Genomic DNA, 14,732 nt, shown 5'->3' on the forward strand with positions numbered 1-14,732 from the left:
GACAAAGGTATTTCAAGGAAAAAATCGGAATGCAGGACAATTTTCAGTCATTGGCAATAAAACGGCGATCAAGAAGGGGTAGTTAAGAGTTTCCTTTGCGTTTCAGTTTCCAGTTAGATGCGCAGTTCGTTCGTTTCTACGTCAAATCATGTCTGTTACCTATGATCGTGAATAAATGTATGTTTTGTCATCGAAACTCTCTTTTACAAAGTTTTGGTTGTAATTTTAAGCCCGTTTTTCTTTTACCGGATTTCTCTTTCCGTTTTAACGTTACGTCTGACTTAACGACGTTTTCAGATTACATCATCAGCTATAAAATACTTTGGAACGACTAATGTTGTGACTGGTCAAGATTTCACATATTTCGCTAGCGTTTTCGGCACTTTCTGATTTGTAAACAAGTCTTTCCAAAGTGACTAGAATTTTAAACGTACCCATGTTGAGTAAAATTGGGGATTAATGTTACACTACACTTGACTAATTAGAATCAAACAATTTATTTAGCTAGATAGTGGGTGACAAGTTCAGTTTTTTATTATCATTTTGACGTGTTTGAACGCATGTCAGGTCAGTAGAGGAAGACGAATAATATTCTTCATTAAGAAATTTAGAGCAGGAAGTCCAGCGCTGTCGTGGAAATGTGTTGATGGCTTGACGGGAATAGGTCCTTTGCACGACTCGGTTACATTGTACAAAATCAACCATGACGGGACGCAAATAACACTGAGCGTCTTCCAAAACAACTAATTTTGTATTATTACAGCTGAACCTTCTTTTGTTTTGGAAGTTCCATTGTGTAACTTGCGTCCCAGCATGGCTGATTTTGTACCTTGTGACCGGGTCGTGTATAAGGCGTTTGAGTGTGTTGGTACTGGTAAGTTTTAATCCACAAAAAAATCTCTCTTGCACGTCTTGCATGCCTATGTTCTGCGATTGTCGAAGATCGAATCGTTTGTGTGAATTCACAATGCATTTCGCCGTTTTTGCGTTTTTCTTTTTGTAAAAGTTTCTTTCCTACTTTATTTATAGCTTGTAATTTGTCATCACTATAAATCAATTGCTTTCACCTATTTTCGTTTCTTTTTTTGCTTCAATAAATTGTTGTTTTGTGCGAAATTACGTTTAGTCTGTTGTTGCTTCAATAAAAAGCACATCGAGCCTGTCTTGGTCAGATAAAGAGACTCTATTCCCAAAAGAATCAAATCCACAGGCATACACTTAAAGTTGAATGAATTGGCTAGAGAACTTCATGTTAACCCGGGTCAATTTATAAAGATGATGACAAGCCGACTTCAATGCAATCCGTTCAAATGAAAGCATTCAGGATTCAGACGGAAGAGAAATTTGCCATTCAAATGGTGATCACTATCACCGTCCTCATTGCTTAAGCTCTCCAATGATATTGTGCTCGTTTTCTTAGTCAGTTGACAAACCTCAGGTGTTAAATGAAGGGACTATCGACAATGAAGAAGTAGAAAATGAAGAACTTGGCAGGACATGCCCAATAAGTGAAAGAAAAGCGTCCAAATGCAGTGTAAAAAATGAAAACGTTAACCCGAGAAAGGAAGCTCTCTAACCTGGAAAATGAAACGCTTAGTAAAGAAATATCCAAACATTGAAAATGAAACACTCAGGGCCCGGTTGTTAAAAGTCTGATTAGGCTATCCAAGGATTAGCTAGACTTTTGATTTCATTTTTCTAACTTTTCGGTGAAGTTTGATATACCGGATATCGTTAGTCCCTCAGTTTTGAGTTTAAGTAATCTCAAACCACACAAAACATAGGACTTTTATTCGAGAAAAGTTAATACAAAGGTTAACTTTTAATCCTGGGTTAGCGTTAACAACCTAGCCCAGAAAAGGAGCTTCCAATTAACCTCGAAAATAAAATACTCGGAGATTAAAGAAAGTGCTTAAACTTCGAAAACTAAACAGTCAACAAGTAAATACCCAAACCTCTGAAATTAAAGAGAAATACACGAAATTTAATAATTAAATTGAAGGATGCTCTCCGCGTTACTTTCTTAGAAAATGAGCTTCAGTTATATGACTGAAAAGCTGTAAACAAACGTAAACTTGTCAGAACTGAAGTTCCTTATATATAGGAGTTCGTTGTTCCAAGAAGGATCGAAATCAAAGTATTTCATTTCAAATTGTTTTATTTCATTTTTCCAGCGGCCATATCAGTTCCCACCTTTAAATATATATACGTGGAGGGTCATGATGGTAATAAACCATAATAAGCAGTGCGACCATAGACCGAAAGACTTTTGTGTTTAACTGTTTCGATTTTGAGTGAAAGGTGAGGCAAATTGAAATAAAATGTATTATCGGCTCTTGGGTTAGGTTATTTGCTTTTCACGACTTTACCATCCAAGAAATGTGTCATATTTTTCTTCATCTTTCAATTCCTCTCTTAATGAGGTTGAATTTTTCAAAACCTTGCTCCATCTAAAGTCTTTAAGGCCAGTTTCTTTTAAAAAGGTAACTTTCAACTGTGTTCTACCTAAGCTGTCAGAAGTTTTCCTTACTTATGCATCGTTTTATTTTACCATGTTTTTCATTTTCGTCGAGTTTCTTGTTGTAGTGTACTTTGTACTGCTCAAGCATTGTCTCCATCATGTCAAAAACTGTCTTGTCGTAATGAACATGGTCTGTGCATCTAGGTGGATATGAATCGCTCAGTGGATACACGTCTATGACGTCAAATCCTGCTTTGCACATGGCTGACACGGAGTAGGCAGTGAAGAGGGCAACTCGCTGAAAGGAGAGGACGCAAAAAACAACAAAAAAAATTGTTTAGTTTCTAACAGATGTAGCAATCGTGATCTTAATTTGTCTTTAACACTCTGTCTGTCTTTATTTTTATTGAGAGAGAAGGTATTGTCAACTTCAAGAGCATCTTTGCGAATTTGAAACGGTCAATAAAATGTGGAATACGTCGATGTCCTAAGACATATATTCCCCCGCCATTAAATTACTGCAGCAATGAAAACAAAATTACTTTAAGTTACCCTATTGATGCTGGTGGGATATGATATCACGTAGTTTGGTTATCTAACAAGTTTCAACAAGTCCGAGAGGGTTCCACAGATTACCAACTTTTTACTTTTTATTAAAATTAATCTTCATCCGGAGTGGAAATAGGCTCAAACATTTGCTAAACTTGTTTGCCTCTTGGAACAGTAAAGTCGCGCTTTTATCCACGCGTATTTTCCCACCAAATGGACTTTTTTATATAACCTCGTTATTTTCTCTGAATGTCCAGTGCCTCACAAACTGGTTGGAGATTTTATATAAATTTTTTATTAGTATTAATCGCCATCACTGAATCAAAAGAAACTTTCTTTTGGTAATAGGTGTTCTCACTTTTAGTGGGTTGCTTTCCGCAGTGCTGAGAGAGCGCTAGAGACCTTAAGTACCAAGACGGGAGATGGCGACGGCGACCGCACATCCGCGTAAAGGCTGGGGCGAGAACGGCGTCGCGTTCCACTCGCCTGAGCATGTTAAGCAACACTGCGACGACAACCTCCCACCAGTTTTCAAAAAGCTTAACACTTCGAAAAACATGGCGTCTTTTGCAAAAGCTAGAGACGGGCTGCTTGTAGTTTATGACGAGGAAACAATAGACGATGAGGAATTCGTCCTTTTATGGGAACAAAACGTTTAAAAAAACTGTAGCTTCCCATATAAAGATTACGAAGAATTTGACCTGGACACCATGGATCCTGCAGAATGTAAAGCTGAATTTCGAGTCGAGAAGAATGATCTTCCTTCTCTTGCTGAGGCACTCCAGTTCCCCGCCACCTTTTACTGCCAACAACGGAGTGTGTGTGATGGCATGGGAGGTTTGTGTATGGCGCTGAAGAGATTCTCTTATCCATGTCGATACAGCGATATGATTCCTCGCTTCGCCAAACCTGTGCCAGTGCTTTCCATGATAACAAACACAGCAGTGGACTTTATCTACGATATGCATGGCCACCGCATCATGCAATGGAGCAACTTTTTGTTAGACCAACTGTCGCCAACGTCAGGACGACGGAAAATTGCAATCAGCTTTTCAGGTTCTACGCATGACTGGGACAGAAAATAAACTTCCGGTATGCCGTCGGCGTGGCTCCCGTCCTGATGCTTAAGGTCTCTAGCTTAAGCAACGACGACAACGACGCCTAGTAAAAAGTGAATTTATATTTTACAAGCGAAATTCGCGATTGTCTAGATCTGTTCCGTACGCCAATGGCTCTAAACACGTGCTTAAGCTAAATATGCAACGACGGCGTTCAATTCCAAATGGAAACACGTAAAATTAGCCGTCGTCGTCCACGTTCCGTATACGACGCAGAACTTGGTCATTTCACGTTGTTGTTTTGCAGAGGACGGCAAAGAAATGTACAAAGATTTATAATGCACGTGCACAACTATTGTTCTCCTCGTTAAACCTTTTGTTTAGTGACGTTCTCGTTACCGTCCTCGTCGTGGGTTGCTTAAGCTCCCTATTGTACAACATCAAAGTTTAGAACGTATACTAATCTGGCACCTCTGCACCCTTAGAATCTGACAAATGGAGGCAAACGTACCTGGCTAGTCAAGAATCGAAGATCGGTTTTCTTATGGGACGCGTACTTTTCCTTGCAAATGGCGGTGGATGACTTCCAGATGATTTTAGCCCTATACTTTGGAACTCTCCCACCTTGTGAGAGTTCTCCGTCCTTCAAAGCTACTATCAAGTCATCTATAAGCTTCTGATAAGTGCTAAAACTGACGCTTCTTACAAAATGCAGAACCAAGTTCAAAAGCAAGGTGGTTTCCTCTAGCTGCATTTCCGGCGTGCGAAGAACGTCAGTGACAGTTTTGATGACTTTTTCAGGTCTAAAATCAAGATTTCTTTCCTTTTTGATGTATAAGCCTTCGTTGTCTTTTCGGTAGACCCACACGTAGCTATTGTTGCATTTCTCATAAAGTAAATTACATAAGGGACGAGTCTTGACAGATTCGTACAGCAGACGACCCACTGAATCACCGTAGACCCAAAGCGTTCCAGATCGTGTGTAATTCTGTGCCATCGACCAATTGTAAGATTCTGCTTTATAAAATTTTAAAAGAAGAAAGCATGTTAAGCAAACTAGAAAGTGCACTCCATAACAACGTAGAACCTTAGGGGAAACAATATGAAATGGCCAAATACTGCGGCAGTTTAGGTTCAAGGCTGTTTGAAACACGGCGGCAAATGTTCCGCATGTCTATTTGTAAATGAAAAGTGAAAACAGCTGAATGGCTTGTCAGGTTCGTAATATCATGAATGATATCAGTTCTTGATTGACGTTAGCGACGTCGTCGTCTACCCCTTACTGGTTTCGCTGATGTACAATCGCCGGGCCTCCAGGGGAGAACTCTGAAAATACCATATTAGAAAAGAGCCCAAAGAAAATGCGCACGCTGATCCGTTTAAAACAGTGTTTTGATTAACAAATGAAGAGGCCTCGAATGTGCTCTGTTCTGTTGTAAAGCACCTAGGAAGCTGTAGAGCACGAACGAAGTGTAAGGGGAAACACCAGACGCAGTCGAGTGTTTCTACCGCTTCCTAAGTGCTTTACATCAGATTAGAGCACAGTCGAGGCTTCTTTAATTGTTTTATGATAAAGAAACCATTAATTTCCCCGCGCATTCGGCTGAATTTTCAAACTAAACTTTATTTTCCAAAGGAGGAAAAGTGGCCTCAGCGTGCATCTGCTCTCTGATAAAGCACGCTAAAATAAGCCATTGCAATCCTTGTGAGAATTGTTCAAATAATTTGATTGGCTATAGAGACAAAAGCTGTCAATCAAAAATTGGACTTCTGCCTAACTTTCGGTTTCTAGTGGTTTTCGAAAAAAGAGCGATAACTTAAATAAGGATCTAAAGGTCTCCAGTCCAGAGCAATCCGGCCGCATTGTGGCTCGTGAAAACATGCACTTTTTCAATGGAAATTACGAACAAGTAGTTCAAAGCTTGTGAATGAAAGTGCAAAATGCTGAGTTGTACTTGAAAGAAGCTACAGCTTGCAGTCGCTTGCAGCCGCTTGCAGTAAGATTTCCCGAACTAGCGTCAAAGTTGGAAAAACTAGACCGCTCCCTCTGGTTCTATTCCGAGTACAAAAGAGGATATCAGAGCAACATTTCAACTGATCACTCGTCGGGTGAGCGTTGATACGAAGTTGTTGAGGTCCACTTCGCTGAGATGACGGAGATCGCCAATAAGCAAACGAGCGTTACTACACTGCATGTAAGTGTTGTTTGAGCATTTTTACAAAAGTGAAGCTTCTCGTCACAAACAGAGATATCTCAATTGGTGTTTTCTGTCATTGTTTTAGTTTTTTAATTATAATTTTTGCCTTCGTAACAAGTACAATGTAAAGTTTTAAGCGACTATTAGATTTATACTGGTAATTGAACTGAGTGGAGTGCGATTTGGTCTGAAATCATTCGCGTGATTTCAAAATCGAACGAGCGCGCAGCGCTCGTTCGATTTGAAATCACAAGTATGATTTCAGACCAAAATTGCACGACACGACGGTTCAGTTGCCACTTTGTTAGATCCATTTTGAAATCGCACAATTTTATCGCCTTGAATTTTAGATTTTGGTGTATTGTTCCATTACCCGGTTTGCTGAAAATAGCGGAACCGGAAACGCCTTTCCGTCTCATTTAGTATGTAAAACGATGTCATGTGACGAAAACTCATTCGAGCATAAGAAAGAAACAAGCAGTTCTAAAGTCAGAACGAAAACTGTCTACTTCATGCATAAAGGTTCAATTCTCGTCGTCTGAATCAATGATGGAAGGCCTTCCTTCCTTCTGTGGTTGAGGCTGAGACTTTTCGTTGTCTTCAGAGAAGGAATTTCAAGGTACATCCTGTGTAATTCTGCAACGGATTTCTTTTGAGTTGTGAAACTCCCTCGAGTGCACGATGCCCAGTGGGTAGCTTTCTTTATTCTTTTAAATACCGTTCAGTGGTGCTCTGCACGATTTTAATGGATTCCAGCTCGTTATCATCTCCGTTTCTTTTTCTGACCTCACCGTGAAACCTAATCAGGACCGTCAGGTTCTTGCGGCGCCATTTGGACTAGCACCAGCTTCGGAAGACGTTCGTTCATTCACTGTTTTGTGGAGCGAGGCGTATTTTGACTATGTTTATTCACAGCGACAGAGTTGAGTTCTTGAGTTGCTTCGTTTGAAACTACCGGAAACCTGGAAACATCTACCTTGTTGAGATGGCTCTGAATTTGATGTTGTGTGGTTTTCGTTTGTTTATGTTTTACTGTACTCGGTATCATACGGATCGCGAGCAGATGTTGAAGAAAAATCACCAAAATATTCGTCAAAATGGACACAAAGTTGGAAACTTCCATTAAAGTAGGTCTTCAGCCTGAAGGAGCTCATAATCGTCATTCAGAAACTGTAATTAATTAAATATCGTCAATTTTTTTGGAAAAAAACAATAACATAGTTTTGGCAATAGTAGTTGAAAAATTCTCCACACAATGGCTTTTTCCCTTTAATTTTCCTGAAATTTTATTGAGTACTTTAAACTAACCTCGAAATCTGATTGGTTGTTTTGTTTTACTGCCCCATTCCATTGACTGAGAAAAAGATGCAATTTAGAGCAGAATATAGTGCGATTCATGAATAAATCGCACCACTGAGAGCCAATCAGATTGCAAGGATTACCAGTGATTTCACATGAAATGTATTTAATAAATACCAAAACAATTAGATCATGAGCTGGAGATTTCTATGCGTGATAGTCAACTCGGGCGGTGCCCTCGTCAACCAGCATGCGATAGAAATCTTCAGCCCATAATCTAATTGTTTAATAGAAACACGAGTGGAAGTTTGAGAGAACTCGAAAAAGTTGTGAAAGCACTCGCCTGTCGGCTCGTGTTCCCACACATTTCTCGTTCTCTCAATTTTCCACTCGTCTTTCTATACATGCATATGTAACTCGATAAAAACACAGTACGCTTTTTCTATTTCTTGAGTAAATCATTTACACTCAACCTTTAAGATATGGCATCCACTTGTCATTTTTCCATTGACCGAATCCATCCCATAAATATTTGTAGGTTTCAGAACAGGAGGCAAGGTCCTTGAGTTTGTCTGCAAGAGAAAAAACAACGTAAATATACTCCATTGGTAATATTCGACTCTTCAAAGGCTGTTAAACTAAAACAACATAGTTAAGCTCGTAATATTATGGCTGTAGATATCCCCAATCTATCTACAACGTTCTTAAAGATCTTATTTATTTTTTGTAAAACCTGTGAAAAAAGGTGGGTGTGCGTCTTTTCTTGAATTCATTACATTTATGATCTCACTCGTTGGTCTCCCCTCGCTCAATTGGCAAAGAGTGAAGTTTACCTCAGCTGCAGGATTTCCTCTCTCATGATTATCCTTCACAACTAGTTTTGTCATCCAGTGTCCGGAAAGCAGAATGATTAGAAAGCTGGTAGCGTAGGGAAGATAGCCTCGCAGGTAGACGCTATTAGGGCTCGTTGTGCGTTCTTACCCACGAACGTCTGCTCAACAGAGCAGTCACTTCCGCTCGCTGGCGGTTAGCTTTCGTTTTGAAAGAACCAATCAGTGTCCGCCTACTGTGACACGGATGGCTAATAATAGGCTGCGCAAGAATGGAAATCATCACCCGGCGAAGTAGTTTCCGCAAAATGATTTACAATGATTATTCATCTGATTCATGATATTCCATGTTCTATTTCTATGGAAGAAACTCCCCCAAGAAATTGTTCGTAGTGATTTAGTCTGTTTTCTTTGTGCATGTTCGGTAAAAGTGCTGCGGACATTCGAGGCCTAATCAAAAGTGCGAAATGTTGTTAACGGAGTTACACGACTCCTACGTTTCGTCACATTTGTACATTTGCCCTTCTCTGTTCGATCTGTCGACCTTTCTTTGCTTCACACGTCTTTATGAAGAGCACTTCATGCTGTGTTATAAGGAGGAATTTTAAGTAGAGTTGAGCCGTTAGATAAGATAAGATAAGAACTTTATTAACGTGTCAAAGTCGCTAGCATACAATGTATACTAATTGGGGACAACTAACTACGATAACTTATCTAATAATTAACAAGAAGATCTTTTAGATCTTATAACCGCGCTTTTAAAATTTAACTGTTTGCTTAGCACTACCGTCGGAATGTAGTGCACATTTCAAAGCAGTCATTGATGATTCTTTTCTTACTGTAGACATCACATCACTTGATCAACACAAACTGTATTATTGCACCATCAGTGGTAGCCGTTGACAAATCTCCGATGACGTAATGGTCCTAATCTAGAACTTTATTCGGGTTATGTATGGTCATGAACGATATGAACCACACGATAATAACACTATTGACAACAGCTTTCTTTCTTTAAAGACATGATTAAATTTGATTGGTGTTTTCCACGAGTAAAGGGCTAGCAAAGTAGTCACACAAGTCATGTAATTTAATAATGAAACTCTATCCCGACCGATGTATCGATTTTGGTGACTCCAGTGGCTACAGATTGAAAACTTGACAGAAAATTGGCGTTACTTTCGATTCTCACCAAATTTGGACAGTGGGAAGATCTCATCATTAGCCAATTACAGGCCATTTTTCAGCCTTTTTCGTCACATCTTCCCCCCTCGGGAGAATTTTGTCAAGTTAGCTAATTTAGTATGCAAGCCACCGTAATGGTGGTCGCTGTCGGCGAAATGTTTATTTGCTCAAAATTGGGGCAAAATCTTTCGGAGATGGAAGTCAGGACATTTGCAAGGATACAGAAAGTAATATGGGACCAGTTGGTGGCTTCTAAGGCTGAATTTATCCAGAAGTAAGCTGTATTTTCGTTTTCGTGCCGAAAGCCACGCGGTGAAATATTATCGGCTTCTTATGCTCTCCTGTTCAGTTGTTACTCTTGGTCTTTTTTGTAGCCCGCCGAGGCCAGTCTTCCGTCTAAATCAGTTGAAAAAAGTTCGAAAAAGATGTTCCCATTCAAGTTTAAGCTCTCAGGCGATAATTCTGGAGTTTTTTTGGCCGAAACGTCGGCTTTGTTATGTTTGTGTTTTTCGGTTGTTATGGGCGACCGTGGCTTCCTTTGTTAGGTCAAGTCTGGGGAGTGAGGTCACAAAAAAATTCTAATTAATTCTGGTTTTGTTCGATTTCGCTGAAATTTTACCACGATAAAGCTGGATTGTTAAGGAATAGATTTACCTTCTGCCGATGTGTGGTAGCTATTAACGCTAAAGTGATATATCGCTTCGATGTCAGGGTTTTGAAGAGATTTTTTTGCAACGTGTAGGTTCGGCGTGATTTTGTAATCTGAGATTTCTGTTGACCCTGAAGAAACAAGGTTTGGCGAGTAAACATTACAGATTACGTAATTCAAAGTTGGCCGAGTGGAGATCTCCGACAAAAAAAAAAATAAAAAAAAATAAACCAAGGGTAGAACATGAACCGCGCTCGGCCCATGGCCGCGCGGTTAATAAAATATGTGCTGTAGCATTCTTTTAGAGGTTATAGGTCTGGCTGTTGTCTGCATGTCGCTTCGCATGTAATTTGCCATGTGCTGATGCGTTGTTTAGGCTCATTTCTATTAGACAATTGGATTATGAGCTCGAGATTTCTATCTCGCATGGAAATCGAGAGCGAATAATCTAATTGTTTTAGTGTAATGGTCGGAGGTCTTTGCCACGACCTCGAATCCACCGCGTACCACTAATAACAGTTATTGAAACAATAAAACTAGTTGTGCGCTTATTCTAATGCAAATTACACTGAGAAGAGCATCAAACCCGCAGGGACGTTTTCTTTTGCTTTCGGGTCAAGTTCTTCAATTCAACTGTGAAAACAACTGCTTATCACAGTTAAAAGAAACTGCTCAGTTTTCATACATGACTAGGAGAGACTGAATGAATTTTCACGCTTGAATTCACATGTCAAATTTTCATCCAATAAAGTTGACTGAAGTAGTTCTGTATCGGACAGTTTGTCTGGTCAGTAAAATTCGCTCACAGAATGTTCACTTCCATCACTCATTTTGAAGAGAACAAAATGTTGCAGCAACAAAATTGTTTTTGTCATTAACTCGCATTGATTTTGTCTTACGCGTTTCTAGAGGGCCGTACGCATTTCTAGTAGGGCCGTACGTGTTTTTCCGGCCCTATCACTTCGACGCGTACGGCCCTCATACGGGACCTTTTTTCTTTGGTTTTCCAAGGAAATTGCGCGCCGGGCCGTACGGGTCATATGATAATTATATTTATTGCATTCAGTTGACAAAATTATTTTTGCGCCGTGAAATGTTGTGCAAAATTTTGAAGCTGTAATAGGAAAACAGTTTGCCAGTCTTTGCTAATGACTCGATTTTTATACCCTAAATTAAATAGCAGAAAGCGAGGAAATCCATTAACGGAATCCTCAGAAATGATCTCAAATGATTATACCAACGATGAAAGAGGTAAACTCGACTGAAATTGACTCATTTTTTAGTCAAAACTAAGGGAAAAAAAAAGAGGGAGAAACACAGGATTATGTGCCAATACAGCGCCCAGCCGCAAACAATCAAACAAACTCTCACAACTTTAAAACAATCGTTTAAAAATACGTACAGTGACGTTCCTTGCATTTTAAAGCAAATAGGGATAAACCTGTGCAGATTAATCGTCGATGGAAGAGTTAAAAGGGCAAAGGTTGACGATTGTCTCTAGTTCACCCACGAAAATTGATCAACACGACAATTTCATCAACCGTTTCGCGCCATCACCGTGGCGGAGGGATTCCAACACCTTCCTTTCCCCTCACCCTTGTACCACGGTGGAGGTATGAGTTAGCTTGTACGTCCAAGGGTGGATTATGGTGGTTCGCAACATTTGCCAACATTTTTCAGCATTTGCACTTTGAGAAATTATTACTGCCGCTCTTTAAAATTGACATTACGGTAATGGCATCAAACAAATGTCCAGTCATTTGTTAAAAATTATAATTATTTTTCATATTTTTGACATTAAGAGAACCACCTCAAATTTTTCAAAAACTTAAAAGGCTCTGAATCCGCCGTCGCATTAAAAAAAGGCAAAAAATTGCATTTAATATTTTTGATACCAAGATTATAGACTGATTTGAAATGCTAGAAACCGTTAAGAGCTATCTTGTAGTCTGAGTACTCTTTGTCTGACGTATTTGTGACAAAAAAAAAAATATTCTCGTCCTGTACAAAGTCAAACAGAAATCTACTTACCAGAAAGAGGGACTTTAAGCTGAGCCCTAGATACAGTTATGTTTAAAGCAAGTTCTCCGTTTGCGTGTTTTACCAAGTATTCGTCTAAAGGACCTACAACTCCATTTCTCTGTTGACGTGCCTGATAGTCACCTATGATAAACCAATTACGAGGTGGGTCTTTGAAGCCATCACAAAGACTATAGTCAAGGTAAATCATCAGCTGATAGACACCAGGCTCAGTGATGAGAAATAGAGCTTCGTAAGTTCCATTATTGTGATCGAAAACAGTGGCCGCAATGTTTGTTGGGCCACGTACGTAAACCCTCCATGTGTCTCCACCAATCAACTTCGTTCGATTGTCTGAGGTTTTTGACTGGATGAAAACCTTGCTGAACTCTCCCGCTGGTCTAATATCTTTGAATATGATCTCACTTGTTGCAGCGCTGCTTCTATTGGTTTTGCCCCAATGATCTTTCACTAATCCCCAGGCCATATTGTCAACACACGGCTTAATAATGTTCCTCCAGTCTACGCGTGCAAGACGCTGACGAAGCCACTCGTGTCGGAAACCTTGCAACCGCCTCGAAATTGCCGACACTGGAAGTCTGGAAACTTGCTTTGGAGGAGGAACTCCGACAAGAGAGGGGGCGTTGTTCATCTTGTCCGTGGAATACAGCAAGCAGAGGAGAAGTAGTACACCGAGGCAAAAAGAAAAACGGAGGAACCGTATAATACCGGGCACTGGTTTGTCGTGGTTCTTGGGAAGCTGGGAACTTGACGACATCGTCTTAATAAACTAGATCACGCTGAAAATGGAAGAAAAAGGGCAAAACTTGATTAGGATTATAAAGGTTTGCTCAAAAAGAATACGGTTTTCTTCAGTTTTCATTCTACACTCAGTGATTGTTGTAATGACCTCAGACCAATATTCTAGCCAAGTAAAACCAAAAGCATTCGTAAATCTCGTGCACGATTTCGTGCGCTTCACGCCGGTTGCATATATTTGCTATGAGTAGATTGTATCTGTTCATTAATTGATAATCATCGATTAGGATATTCAATCGATCAGGATATCTAGCTTTTAACTTTGGTCCTCAATTACGACAATGGTTGCAGTCTTGCATAATAAGATATGAAGTTGTGTTTTGAACAATGGCATTGCCACCAAACATTTCTCACTGGCATGTGAATTTTAATTTACAGTATTTAAATCATGATTTATATTCTTTGTAAATTACTATTTACATGTTGGGATTGTGTGTAATAAAATTACAGCAAATTTAAAGCTATTAACACAGCATGCGGAGCACTGTCCTTTCCTACAATGATAATTCGAAGAACATGAAAAAAAATTAACACATTTTACGGGCTTAAGGTTACCGTATACCTTCAGGGGTGTCTCGCGTCCAAGCGATGTAGCGCGTCCGGTTTAAGCGGTAGATACCTAAACGCCTATATCAAATTAAAGGTTATAGAGCTGGCTATCAAACTATACCGAGACTTTTGAAATGAAATGAATTGCCAATTTTTTCAGGGCCACTAAATGCGAGCTTCTAATCACCTTTTGGAAGCTACAAGTCAAAGCGAGTTTTGTTTTTCGCCAATTTAGTTTTATCCTCGGTTTAAGGACAAAAAGCGCTAAAAAAGCGTGTCTGCGTTTTGCCATATTCAATTGCAATAAAAAGTTACAGAACATTTTCGAAATAGAATTTAAAAAATGTGAAGTGATCGAACAAAATTGGTTCTCGGAGAAAATATTTCAAAACAAACAATTCACAGACATTCTTTTGTTTATTATATGTTAATCTAGCTATTGTCCAAATTTGAGGGCAATGGAAGAAATTCCCTTTGAGTTGTAACTCTTTAAAGTGTCTGCTTCAAGCGAAAAATTTATTGGAGAAAACATACAGCGCTAAGAAAAATCTCTTACTTCGCAAACAAACTCCGCCCACAAACGCCTGTAACTGGGTTCTCCGATCACTGAGCCAATCAGCGTTTGGAAAGTTTTTCCTTGCGGTGGAATTTACGCGTGAATCTCCTAAACACTTTTGTGTTTCGCAATGCGCTCAAGGCGGAGAGATAATTTTTCTGTAGCTTGGTTTTTCTTGAAGCTGGTCTGGCAAAATGGGAAGACGGAAAAGGATACGAACGCTAGAGTGGCTGGGCGAAGAAAACAAACAAAAGAAAGCGCGGCGGAGCAAATCTGCTCGGATAATATTCCAATGGATCTCAACGAGTCAGACGATTCATCGGTATCGGACTCAACAGAAGAGTCATTGTAAAAATCGCTGTTATCGCTGTCAGGTTCCCAAATTTTTACAGAACCTTTCTCTTCTCTTGACTCGATCTTTTTGCCCGCTTGATACGATAGCCATAGCTTCATCCGCGAGGCCAATTTTAGCTTCTTCACTTCGAGACGTATTTTCATTCGTTCTTCGCTGTTTTTGCGTTTTCAAACTGGTCCACGGAGTTTTCCGTGGTCCATGTTTA

The 14,732-nt window shown here is 39.7% G+C and overlaps 2 protein-coding genes across 2 annotated transcripts in view; one reads left to right on the plus strand and one right to left on the minus strand.

Moving 5' to 3' along the window:
- Positions 1–1,772: 1,772 nt before the first annotated feature.
- Positions 1,773–14,732, minus strand: part of LOC110064712 (uncharacterized) — a 29,527-nt gene continuing 16,567 nt past the window's right edge. The window contains exons 2-5 of the mRNA XM_020771802.2: positions 12,261–13,048; positions 8,039–8,137; positions 4,580–5,082; positions 1,773–2,759 (exon numbers count right to left, since the gene is read on the minus strand). Of these exons, the coding sequence (XP_020627461.2) occupies positions 2,514–2,759; positions 4,580–5,082; positions 8,039–8,137; positions 12,261–13,026 (1,614 nt within the window). The 5' untranslated portion in view covers positions 13,027–13,048 and the 3' untranslated portion in view covers positions 1,773–2,513. The remainder of the gene's footprint in view (positions 2,760–4,579; positions 5,083–8,038; positions 8,138–12,260; positions 13,049–14,732) is intronic.
- On the plus strand, positions 3,721–4,412 carry LOC149110435 (uncharacterized). The gene has a single exon (XM_089291306.1). The coding sequence runs from the start codon at positions 3,721–3,723 to the stop codon at positions 4,093–4,095; it is 375 nt and encodes a 124-aa protein (XP_089147432.1). The 3' UTR covers positions 4,096–4,412.

This window comes from Orbicella faveolata, unplaced genomic scaffold (assembly GCF_042242905.1).
Source record: "Orbicella faveolata isolate gen_17 unplaced genomic scaffold, um_ofav_v1 contig_24, whole genome shotgun sequence".
NCBI classification, from domain to species: Eukaryota; Metazoa; Cnidaria; class Anthozoa; order Scleractinia; family Merulinidae; genus Orbicella; species Orbicella faveolata.